General features: G+C 39.3%; 1 protein-coding gene across 7 annotated transcripts in view; it reads right to left on the bottom strand.

The window, feature by feature from the left end:
* The window catches only part of DNM3 (dynamin 3), a 184,157-nt gene that overhangs the window by 61,029 nt on the left and 109,936 nt on the right, over nucleotides 1-13,192 (bottom strand). For all 7 annotated transcript variants that reach the window (XM_054210653.1, XM_054210652.1, XM_054210648.1 and 4 more), the window contains one exon: nucleotides 9,994-10,103. In XM_054210653.1, the coding sequence (XP_054066628.1) occupies nucleotides 9,994-10,103 (110 nt within the window). The remainder of the gene's footprint in view (nucleotides 1-9,993; nucleotides 10,104-13,192) is intronic.

Here is a 13,192-nt window from a genome sequence, read left to right as displayed (position 1 = left end):
CAACTACAGAGGTCATTTCTACCCCACATTCTGAGAAAATCAATTTTAATATAGAATCAGGAAATAAGGATACCATTATCACTGTCTGGACAAATTTCTTTAGCATTCAGGGACTGGTGGGATTTCACCGTTGCGCTGCCGAAATACAACTGACTTGATGTAATTCCCACTCCCAGAAGCGCTCCCTTACCAACGATGTCACCAGACAGCTCCTAGCCCGACTTTTTGGGGCAGTCTCAGGAAACAGATGGGTAGAAAAATTGCAATTGAATAGTAAGTGTTCGTGCCAGAGCGTGAAGAAGGCGTGACACCTAATCATTAAATTATCAGCCATGAAACCACAGGATGGCAACCGGCGTATACCCATTTCTCAACAGAAGGAAATCAGGGATTTTTAGCAAATTTATGGACAGCATTCAAAACTGCAAAGAATAAAGGACATAGTCAGATTTCCTTATGTTGGTGATGTAATTCTCACCAATTTCAATGGCTACATCTGAGCAGCCAGGCATGAGCGCGTTCAGCACCGGGCTTGCACTACTCCTTGCAAGCATCCGGATGAGGGATGCCACCGGAGCGCACTTCAGTGCCGCTCAGGGCACCACACCTGCATTTCCGCCCCAGAGAAACCAAAGGGACAAAGTGACACCCGAGGGTCAGGTCCCATAGTTTAGGGAAAGCCACTGATAGTGTGAACAAGCGAAGGCTCTACGGGTTTTTTATCGATTAGAAATGTAAAATTAAGCCTTTTTCTTCCCTGACTCCAAATGAACTAACCCTGCCTTAAGGCAAATAATAGCCTGGACGACCTCCTCGGATGCCATTATCTTGAACTGATGGCAAAGCACTTGAATCTTATTCAGTTTGCAATATTGTGGAACTCTGAATCAACATTTACTGAACAAAACAAAGAACTCAATAAAGATATAGAGAAGCAAAATGGAATCACCAGAGAGAAAAAAAAAAAAAACACACTTTAATTTATTGTTAGGAGAAACTTTTACTGAGATAAGTTTTTTGGCTAAGTTAAATAAGCAGCTATAACTCTGAAGGAAAAGGAAGCTGAAATGGTAAAAGGGTACTCTCAGAAAAGAGGACTAAAAATAACAATAGAGCAAATAAAGGCTGTAAAACACAGTGATAGGGAAGTTCCAAAAATACTTATCTGCAAGAGCAAAACAACATGACACCAGCTTGCAAAAACATTTTTTCAGGATTGTCATGTTATGTATTAAACTTTTTGGCATTTTGTGACTTGCTACATCAAGCGTAGCTGTATGAGAAGGGATTTTAGCCAACCGCTTTGAACAGACGGGAGCTGGTAGTCCTGCATTTCTTTCTCCGTATTTTCCCAAGGTCTAGGGACACCCTATGGCCAAGTCACTGATGTCTCCGGCTCTCCAAGGCCCCTCTCGCTGTAGCATCTGAGGGCTCCACCATTTTGGTGTAGCTAATCTTGCCCCCCCACACCACAAAGGAACACAGGTTTCAGCTTCACAGCATAAATGAGGAACTGAAGGACATAGACAGTGAGCCGCAACACACAGGAAGCTTGCAGTAGGGTAGGGAAATGGATGCTTGCCTCCCAAATCAGCTTCCTTGCTACTAGACTTCCTTTACCTTCCTTTCTTTCTGAAAAGGCTCAAAGGCACAGGAAAAAAAGCTGAAGAAATTTCTGAAAAGAGTGTGTCCTTTTTCTGTTACTAGTGGAATCTTACAAAAACACATTAACATGTTTTATTCATTAGGAATCCACTGGCGTCTCATGGAAAGCTGTAAAAACGTTCCTGAAAACAATTCAGATTTTCTGTTTGGTTCTCTCTTCCACTTTTTAAAATTGCTGAAGGCATCAGCACAGAAACAGTTACTACTCAATCCTCACCTACTTACTCCATATGGAATACAGTGAGGTCATATTCTCATTGTCATCTCTATAGCAGCTAAATGGGATGTTATACATCAAAGAGAATGATATAATACAGGATACCAAGAAGTAAAAAAGATGAACTCTCAACAATACAAATCTTGTTGATATCCAAGCATCTTTAAATCTAAGGGGCTGTAGAAACGAAACAGATATAATAAATGGGAACATGTCTAAAGTACAATCTGCGCGCAACATTTCCCTTGAATATTCAACATTTTTTAAACGTGAACACATAAATGGGGAGGCTATGTACAAAGCTATATGCATATACCACATCTACCTATGCTGCTCCCTCCTGTAGTCTCATCATTGTAATTTAATATCCTGCATAGTACATGAAAATATATCCATAGCAGCATTACTGGAAATTAATAAAATACTATTTGTTTTCCAAAGTGAAAAATACAAAAGATTACTATTTGTTATCTGCAGGTTTTATTACACTCTAAATAAATAAACAAACCTCAAGAACTGCACTCCAGAAAAACCACAACGCGATTGCTTATGGAGATGAACAGACAATTGGACTAGAAGTGTCATTTCCAATTCTGTAATTCCACACTCAGGACTTTATCTTCTCTAGACCAGGACCATTACTTGAAAGTGCAGCAAACACTCAGCTGAAACTTCACTTACTCAACTTCTTCGCTTTACTATGACCTTTGTTTCCAGCATACTGGATTCCTTTCCCCCATACATTTTAGGGCCCAACGTGAACTTTCTAATGCAGAAATGACTGTTAGATTGTCCATAGGTATTTCTTTAACCTCTCCCATCACAGAAGAATCCTAACATGAAAATGCAGGAATGGAGTAAGCTATCTGAAAGCGTACAAGAGCAAACGGAAAAGCGGCAGGTAAGTTTGAAGACTGAGCCCATCTTTGAGTTACTGGGATTCCTGTCCCACTAGTCCTGAAAACTGGCCTGTCAACATGGCGTAGGGGAGGTTCTAGAAAACAACTGAACTATACAATCCAGGACCAACAGGTGATTAACACACAACTGCAAATCACAAAGAAAGAGCTTTCTAGTTACCTACTACGCTGGAGGCAATACCAGTAGGTTTCTCTCTACAGCAGTTGCACATCGAAACTGCTTGCTGTCTGAGTGGACTCAACTGCTGGGCCTCAAGATGGATAGTATCTCTCACAATTCCCTAAAGCTCACGTTGAATATTTATCTGCCACAAACCTGGAAAGATGTTAAGGGCAACCACTGCAGACACATTACAAAACCAGTTGATGCACGGGCATATGTATTAATGCATATCCACGTATCTGTGCTGTATGTGCACGTAATTTTTCTTCCCATAGAGAGAAAATACAAACCAAGATTAAATGAAGATGCGTTTATTCTTGCCAGTATGAGACGAGACAAAACAGCAATTACAGAGGAAGAATATTAGTGAGATTTTAGAATTGTGCCTATAAGACACTTTAATACTCCAAAGAACACAAAACCACTTTTAACTTTTAACTTGCCCCAAAACAAGTGAAGCCACTCACAGACTGAAGATAAAGGGATATCTTGTTTTACGGGTATTTCAAACAACTGTACTTATCATCTCAAACATTTTTTTGGTAAATATCTGGTCTTTTTGTTAGGATGCAAGCAGAATTAAAATGAACATTAAAAATCTAGAACCAAATGCAAATCAGCCCAATTTTATTTCATGAAAACACAAAAGATTCAATTCTTAGGTATTTCTAATTTGATTGAAACTGAAATCCTACAGAATGAGTTTCATAAATAATCACCTAAGATGAAAAAGGGAGAAAATAACAGAATCCAGATACTCCAAATATACATGCACGATCGAGAAAGGTGATCTTGGATGAAACTCCACTGTACGTTCTCCACTTATTCAACCTGCAACTCCACTGTATACACTCTGCTTATTCAACCTTAGTCTTAGTCTACCACTTTAGACACTTGGAATTCCACAATGGCCGGTTTGCATGTAGGCACTATTTTCCATACAAGAAAGCTCTACCAGAAGCTCTGCAAATCGTATATTTTAAAGAAACAAAACTGACCATCTGCTCTGAGTTAACAGCAATGACTAACATTTTCTATCAAGGCGTGCCATTTCAGATCAGTCCAATGTGAATGTTAATTAAAATTAACTACACATGTCTCTGAAGATTTTTTCTTAATATCCAGAAAAGCCGAAGAGTCAATGTTGGAAACAATGTCGGAAACAATGTCATGAAATAACTGCACTTAGGGATTTTACCACCTAACTTACGGAAGCAGTCTCCCAGAACTAGAGGGATCTCTTCAAGTTCACATACACAAACACAGTTTTGAGGTGAAAATGAAGAGAAGATATGCTGATCAGTATATAGCCAAACCTGGACAATGAAGTATCTGGAGTTCTGTATGTATTTCAAAACAGAATGGCAGCCAAAACTAACATCACATAGGCCAAAATCGGCACTGGTAACAGTAACTGGCACTAAAACATTCCATAACTCCCAGGAGAAGAAGGTTTGATCATTTTTGTGGTGAGGGATAGAAGCCTGTTTTGGAACCTGCCTTGGGGCCACACAGATGCAAAAGCTGCTCACAGCTGTTAGAGCCTCATCACGCACGGAGGGACCGTGTCTCCTGCTCTGGTCCTCTGCTTCTCTGGATGGGGTAGCGGGACCCAGAGTAGGGTCTCAGTGAGCAAGCGAGGTTAAGCTGTCCTGCAGGACAAGTCAAGTTTACCAGCCATGACTTAAGCCCATGCTTACAACGCCCGTGTCTCTGGTAGGTGTCACCAATGTTTCAGATCCCACACAATCACTTAGGGAATTTTCCTGAAGTACAGTGTAATGATTATATTTAAGGTATGGGTTTGGCACCACTGTTCCTTCCCCCGAGAACCCGTTTTGGGTCTGCAATACCAGTTTTAAATCTCAATACCTACACCGCCTATCTACCATACTATGTTTTACTTATCATACAAAGAAATCTTGTCAATAATGACAAAAAGGAAAATTCCAGGAAAAAAACCCCAATTTTTAAATTTTTTTTTTAAATGGAATGGACTTGAGGGATAAAGGCTAGTTATTTCTTCAGTTTGTATATTTTTCCTACTTTTAAATATTGTACTCATGAGCAATCTTAGAAGTTTGTTTACAAATGTTAGCAGCTTCTTTTCTAGATTAAATCTGTGGGGGTTTTTAATTAAATAGATTCTCATTCTTCCATTTCTAACAGAGAGGGCTCTGAATAGCCTACAGTCCAGTTCTTCCTGGGGCTTAACTTTCTGAGTAATTCAAAAACAGTAACTAAACATACACATCTCATCTTAGGCTTTCTCCTCTAGCCTGGCTTCCATCCAACACCTCCTCTGACCCGGTCTCCTTTCACTAGTTCCCTTTATTTTGGCTCTCGCCCAATTTTCCTTATATATGGATAGCAGTTAACCAGTTGCTGTCCATAAGAAGAAATTCAGTACTTAAAGCTCTAGTACATTTGAGTAGAGTACTTTCCTGGGTCTACCAGACAACAGTTTTCTTGTGCAATATGATTCCTGACAGTCAAGAGTGTACTCAGGAGTCAGTAGCTAAAATTTATCATCTGGCAGTTCTATTTCCAGTCCTATTGTGTGCCCTCAAAACTTGCTTTTGATCACTCTCCTCTTGACGTTCATCTGTTTCTCAGATGAAGGATCTGTTTCTCCAATGAGCCTGCCCCAGACGGGCAGCTCCATGCAGGGATGGTACGTACGGTTGCTACTCCCAGTCAGTATTGGTAGGAAAGGCCTGAAAATTCACCAACTCGACAAACACTTCAGCCTACTACCATTGTATAACCCCAAAAATCTTTACCTAGTAGAGTCTCTTCTCCCATGGAAGAGAATGTATTCATCTCTCCAGACCTGGAGAAGAGGTGGAAAGGAAGCTTTTTCTCTGCTTGTAGCAAAAGAAGAGAGTTTTCACTCTTTTAAATAAAGGAGGAATGATGAGAAGTAGCATTTAGATGGAGCTGTAACACAGTAATACAATTTATTGACCAATACAATCAGGAAAAAATGCAACTACTCTACTGCAAAGGACAACTTTAGAACAACACAGAATCTAGTAAAAGTGCCCTGTGGATCCTGTAGTTAACTGGGCAAGATCATGAGAAATAATGACGGCTTGCCCTTCTTAATTAGGGAGAGATGGGACCATTGCATAGATCCTAAAGGGAGGCACATTCAAGACTACAGGTTCTTGTCCTAGACTACAGTACTTAGCTAAAAGAAAAAAGCACCAACCAGCAAAAAATTTTTACAGGAAATAGGTGTGCAATAGGCAAAGTGTTTGCAATGAAATCCTAGAAAGAAAGTAAACTTTGTGGCATGGGCAGGATTTGTTTTGTTCGTTCTTGAACTCTGCACAGGAGTCTCACACATCCGTCGATGAAGACATCACAGGTTAATCTACTGTCTGTAAGCACAGGCGCTGACAAAAGCCTCTCTCCTCCATTCTTAGCTCTGCTTAAGAAAGCCAATCAGCAGCTACATCTACACATCTTCACATTATGTTCTACAGCTGTACTGCAAACATTACGTTTTTTCCTACAGTACAAGTATTTTCAAATATTTTTTAACATATTTGATCTCTTTTCCAGGCTAAAAGACTTGGCAGCAGTTTACCGTGGAGGAGAAAAAGATGGTCAACACTAAATAGCGCTCATTTTCTTGACAGCTTTGGGTTTAGACTCATACTGCTTAACCCTACAGCTCAACTTCAGTTGCTTAAAAGGCAGACTCATGTAGATGGACACAGCCAAAAATGATCCAGGAGTCAAAGGGCACTCCCTCTAACATATACGTTGCTTTAATACATAGTGCTGCTAAGTTGAGTAAACTAGAGGAGTCCAACTCCAAAGGTCTTCCATGACGTCTATAAATTAAGTAGATTGTCCCACTCAAAAACTAAATGAATTATTTACTTTACTGAAAAACAAAACTCAACCCACATTCTTCAAGCAACGCTATAGCTATTTCACACCAAGATTTGTCCCTTTTTTTTTTTTTTGCAAATTTTAATTGAATTATTTCACAATGCAGCCTTTTCATAGGCATGCAGTTATGTTCATTTCATGAGAATTTATCTTCACTGTGAAATCAATCGTCACAGTCTCCATTTACTATACATTACCAAGTCACATTTGATTCCTGTCAGGGAACTGTTGACTTCTGCAGTAAATCAAAATGACAGATACTGTTAGTTTCCTTCTGCATCTATCCCCAAGCCTCAGCTAACTCAAGATGGTTTTTCCTTCTATGCAGCGAAATGAGCATTTTCCTGGTAACTATATTTCAGAACTGGAAAGGTTTTCATAAATGGAAAAAATGCAGTGCATAATCCAGGAAACTATTGAAATGTACAGTATCAGAAACATATGGCTGCAGCAAATACCTATGCAGTGAGGGGCTGGGAATGAAAACGAGAACAGGCTTATTAAAATTCTTCTCCTAAAGTGATTTTGCTTGAAAATTAAAATACTTTGATTGAACATTAAGAAAGTTTGCATGGTCAATGAAAAAAAAATGCTGCAGATTATGGTGAAAAAAAGAGATCCAGAATAATCTCCATGCTATCATAGAAGCTGGAACAGATGATTTTGCCTTTGTTCTTTAATGATCTACATCTTAAACAGCCAAATGGTTCTATAACCAGAACCCTCATGCGGGCAAACTCAGAAACAGAAAACTGATTTCTTTCTCAATTGCTAGGGCTTTTCTTAATTAAAAAAAAAAAAAATCCCCGCCAAAAAAACAAAAACACCGAAAAATCCCCCCCCAAACAACAACCAGCCAGAAACTAAGTTTCATTTTCACATGAGTTTTGAAAAGCAAGCCATATTCGCACACGCATTCAGAAACCAGAAATCAACACATTAGCATAAAGTAAAATAATGTCGAGATTCCTAATTTCAACAGATCTTTAGCGATTCCCTATTTCAGTTTCCTGAAGGATCTGTGACAGGGAAAAATGTCCCGAGTTGAGGGCCGGATCACTTTACCCGAGCCCCAATATCCCTGCTTCTGCTGACACAATCTATGAATTTAGGAGACAGCGGAAAGTGACACCAAACTTGTTTTGACCAATTTGTTCCAGCAGGCAGACTTTTAGAAATATCAAAAATCAGCTGGTTTGTAGTAAGAGGAATTGGCGTTGTAATTAGAATTCAGTAAGTATTTCTTCAGGAGCAAGTTCTGCCTCCTTTTAAGCTGGAAGACTGTCTTTGTAAACAGCCTCTCCCAAGGCAAAGTTATTTTGTCGTCTTAACACTGTGCTGTCATGTCTTAACATACCCATAGAGATCTAAGGATGTTTTTAGAGCAGCTTGCTCTTAGAGGGCCTACTCACAGCCCAGATGGGCAGGGTTATTACAGACATGGCAAACATTTTAGACATCCGATTTTGAAATCCTCACTGTCCAGAGTGTGTAATTCAGTGAAAATGTGAATGTGCAGCTTTATAACGCCCAAATAAATCCCCCAACTTGCCAATGGAAAGGCATGCTTCTCTTGGATTTTCACAGCAGTTCCTCGATTAAGATGATGAAAATACTCAAAGCCTTTAGCCAAAACAAGGGAGAAACAATGAGCTAAAATTAACAGATTTTTCATGGAAGGAACTTAATATGTACAGCTGATATCAAGCCACCAGGACAAAGCTATCATTCTTGACTGATGTACGTGCAATGTACGCACACATCTAGCGCAGAATAATCAGAATTACGTTAATTTCCAGCATCTGAAAATCACTTATGTTTTTAAAACATGACAAGTTTTTCAAAGCTTGTTTTTTTCCTGTGCTCCAGAAATGCAAGTGGTCAAGTGTTTGAAATCTTATTCCCAGCAAGTATGTGTGCGACATACTTTCAAAGGGCATCTCCTGGCAGACAATGTCCACATGTAGCCTAGCTGAGATGTCAGCAGATGTAGGCAAAGCCTTCACGGGGTAGTTCAGAGCGAGACTCACATTGCGTCCTCATGTTTCTGGGGCCAGCAGAAACTCGACAGCCCAGAAATCCTGTGCTTCGCTTGTGCTTTGCAGGAGGGAGGGGCATCCCTTGCTTCTGGAAGGACTATTTCTGGCCAGTTCAGGAGTAACAACAGCTGGGTCCGCAGGGAGCCACATCCAGCCCTCAGCATCTTGAACAACATCTGAATGTATTGCCAAACTTTGGCGATGCAAGGGGGGAGCGGGTGTGAAAGGACGCAGCAGAAGAGAAGAGGGAAAACAAGGGCATCTATCTATGCTACCACTACAATTCATTTTACTTATTTTCCTGAAAAAGAACTAACAGAAATTGCACCTTATCTGCTGAAAAGCAATTACACTGCGACTGCTGCAAACGCAACTCTACTCTCCAGTAAAAATAAAAAAAAAATTAAAGATTTACAGGTCGCTTATATGTCTTTAAGTGTTGTCATGTTTCCTTGACTTATTTACGCACAGTAATCTGAATTGATTATGCATCAGGAATAGGCTTCCATAGAGTACCCGCACAACTTAAATCAGAGGATGGAGTCTGAAAGGAAAAATATGAGGCAAACACTACAAAGCAAAGATTCTAATTAATTAGGGAGGCAGACGAATCTCATTTGTTCTCCATTCAGCAGTATTTAAACCCAAACAAACAACAGAATGACTCCCAAGATCACAGACAGGCAAGATTTTCCACTGGAGAAAGTGAAAAGCTATGACGCTTTTGTGATTTACACCAGTTGAATCTGGTCACAAGGTACAGAAGTCATGAATGTTTTGGTAAGCTTAGGTGATTGCCAAACAAAACAAAAATAGGATCAGGAGATGATTATTCAGCCATAGAGAAGAACTAGATGACTAATCACGGAGCTGTTTCACCCAGTGAGTGGCTAGGAGGACGCTAACCTTTCATCCCATGGTTATGCAACAGCAAAGCAGCAGATAAATCAAAGGCATCAAGGTCTTTGTTCACTGAACGTAGTGGAAATACCAGAACTGCACTCCCAGTTATTAAACTGTTCAGCTAGATGCAGTTTAATAGAAGCATCTGCAGAATAGCACATTAATAGCACATTTTCTTACCTCTGCTCTGTGTTAAACAATGCAAAGATATGTTTGCTTGACATGAAGCTCTTTTCAACATCTCGCACTTTCAAGTTGTCCAAAGGAAGCATATACTTCTTCTCTTTTTCCTAGAAAAAAACAGATGAAAACAACCTTAAGTGAGAAGGCTCAAAGAAGCCTGATCTCAGCAAGCTCTGTTTAGGTGGTGATGCCTTCAGTACATTTATGATTGTAAGAGAATATCCGAAATTGAAATGTCTGCTTATCTTTCATCGGCATACCTGCAACAGAAATGAAACCTCAGTTCTAGTTCTGGTTCTCCTGACCCTTTTAAAACATTTCCGTACAAAAATTCCGTCTCAAACACATAAGCATATACATTTGTTATTCTTCATTCCTCTGAATTCTAAAAAGAAAAGGGTCAGACATAACTAAAACAAAAGTATCTAATCAATACAGAACTCTTCCACCATGTCTGCATAGCAACTGGAGTCGCCTGTGACATAAAATTAAGCTCTATCTAGAATTACTACTATTAATTATTTAGGGGTGGCATTTGATGACCCCAGGAATAAATTTTCATTCCTCTAGTGGAAAATGCAAAAATAACACAAACCAATCAAAATCGTACCGTTGTCAATCATATGTCAAATCATATCATTGCCATACACCATACACAAACAAAACCAGACTCTCATCTATCCGGCTTGTTCTCCAAACAGTGGGAATGATATATTCACTCTTGCTGCAGCCAACTCTTTCTGCATTTTCGTCACAACTCTCGTTACAGCACATTCTCATTTACAGCACAATCACTATCATTTCATTTGCTTCTTGTCACTCCAAATTAAGGACTAGTAACACTCTCAAGCTACGTTATGATGTCAGGGGAAAAAAAAGCCCTAGGATTATTAGCTGTTCCCATTGTGTTAAACCTCCTTGAAGTCCTCGTACCGATGGATAAACGAGGGCAAAACTCGCCATTTTGTTCTGCAAATACACCTGATACTATGTTAGAAGCGAACCAAAGACAAGAGGGGCAACACTGGCATGCTCACACCCTCATTCTGGTTTTGCACATCACATTAAAATTGCTGACAAGGGCACTGACACAGTACAGAGCTTAACAGCTTTCACAGGCCATTAAGGTACTGATAACGATACGTGGCTGGACTAGATGATCTGAAAGGTCCCTTCCAACCCAAGCAGTTCTATGATTCTATAAGGCTGGTGCCATTATCATGTCAGCAATGGAGTGGGGAGAGGATTTATGCCCTGGAATTTGCGCAGCGGTTACCAAATGGGGTTCTCGTGAATTTGGCTACCCAATGACTCTACGGAAGTTCAATAAATCACCGAAGTTGGAAAACTTAGGATTCCTTCACAGTCTCTTATCTGCCAGCATGAAGCAAGACTGACTATTGTCTGTCCAGCCATCATCAGAACCAGCTGTAAAGTCTACCACCCATCTCTGGAGAACTGGGAACTGGGACATCACTTACCACGGTTGGCTCAAGTAAGAAATATGCATGTGATAATAGTTTATTGTATGCCATAAAACAGGGGAAAAGGGACAAACCAAACTAGGAATCATTGTTCTCAATACAGATTTCTCCCAGAAGAAAAACACAAAAGTAACTTCCACTGCACAGAACTGGAAGAAGCCCTAGACAGACTGAGCTGGGTGTACTGCGAGGGCAGATGCAATTCCAGTTGGCTAAGCTTCAGCCGATTGCAAAACTGAACTGGATGAGAACAGACCTAAGAGTGAAACTATAAAAATACAGTGATGTGTCCAACAACGGCTCACTTTCCTAGACAGCTTCATAACAGCTCTCACTAGAGGAAAAAGCATATTTCAAAGGCCCTTCTGGAAAAGCATGGTTTCTACTGTCTTGTTTTGTTGAATATAAAAGTTATCAAATCCAGGGTGGGAGTATTAAATAAAAAGTATCTGATGGATTTTCAAACTGCCTCTAGCTTAGCCATCCTAGAAATTATTACCCACCAAAGATCATACGTACGTCTATTCTTCACTCTCTTGGCTAACAATTCCAATGAAGGACTTTAGTTTTGTGCTGGTCTATAGCTAATTATCACAGTTTCTATCTATATTCTGTTTCCGGGGAATATATAGTCTCTGAACCTTTGGGGCTCTCCCTGAAGGGAGAATATGCTGTCATCCATTCAGTAAATATTACCACTGAGATAAATAAAAATAAGCAAAGTAAATTCATAATTTACCAGTAAAAAAAAAAAAATAAATACATATTAGTAAACAAAACTAAATAAAGAATGTGTAAATCAGATATTTATGTATAAACATTAGAAGCACACTGTCCTCTAACACTTATTTTTATTGATATGATCTGTTTTGATATCATAAACTTATGTCCTATATAGTTCTGGTAGCATTTAAAAGGTAAGAGTGCGTTAGCATTGCTGCCATGACAGTGACATACACTTGAAAAAAATCCTAGACTATAATTTCAGGAGATCTCATATTAAACTTTGTATTAAAAGCGAATAATTTTTTTCAGTCGAAAGCTGGACTGCGTAGTAATGTAAGATACTTTGTTTTCTATTTCAAATATTTAGGACAGGTTATACATAAAAAAAAAAAATCTTTGGGCAGAAATATCAATGTTATTTATTTCCTCATAACTCAGAAAAAAAACTAGATTACCTTAATTTTTATTGTTTAAAACTTATCTTTCACTATTAAAGAAAATGCTTATAATGATTTACTATTCAATTACCAGGAATTTAAGAAGTTTCTGATGAAAGGTTTGTTCTGACAGACGCTGTTTACTGACAAACCAAGCAACCAACAGATGAGTAAAAATAGAAACCGATGAAAAAAACGACACAAAGAATCTGATTGTCTAAACAAAAATTCCACGAGCGGGAAAGATTGATAGAAGTTTGATGCCAAACTGTGAGAAAGTGTTTCTTCTGCAGCCACCAGGAAAAAGGAAATGCCTACTGAAGGCTAAGAAGTGGTTGGTATTTATTTACGTGGCCTCCTACCCACATGCTGAGATGGAGCAGTTTCCAAGAAAGGGAAATCAGAGGGTGCCTATGCTTGAAGCGAACACAGATGGCATGTCACACATGGGAGATCAGACCTAAATACTGCTTAATTCCAGGAGAAAGGTATTACTGCAACATCAAAGCGTGGCAGCAAAACCCATAGCAACTTCTTTTTTTCTTTCCC

Source organism: Rissa tridactyla, chromosome 8, assembly GCF_028500815.1.
Source record: "Rissa tridactyla isolate bRisTri1 chromosome 8, bRisTri1.patW.cur.20221130, whole genome shotgun sequence".
NCBI classification, from domain to species: domain Eukaryota; kingdom Metazoa; phylum Chordata; class Aves; order Charadriiformes; family Laridae; genus Rissa; species Rissa tridactyla.
The sequence above is the reverse complement of the archived record's forward strand: the minus strand, read 5'-3'. Positions and strand labels throughout refer to the sequence as shown.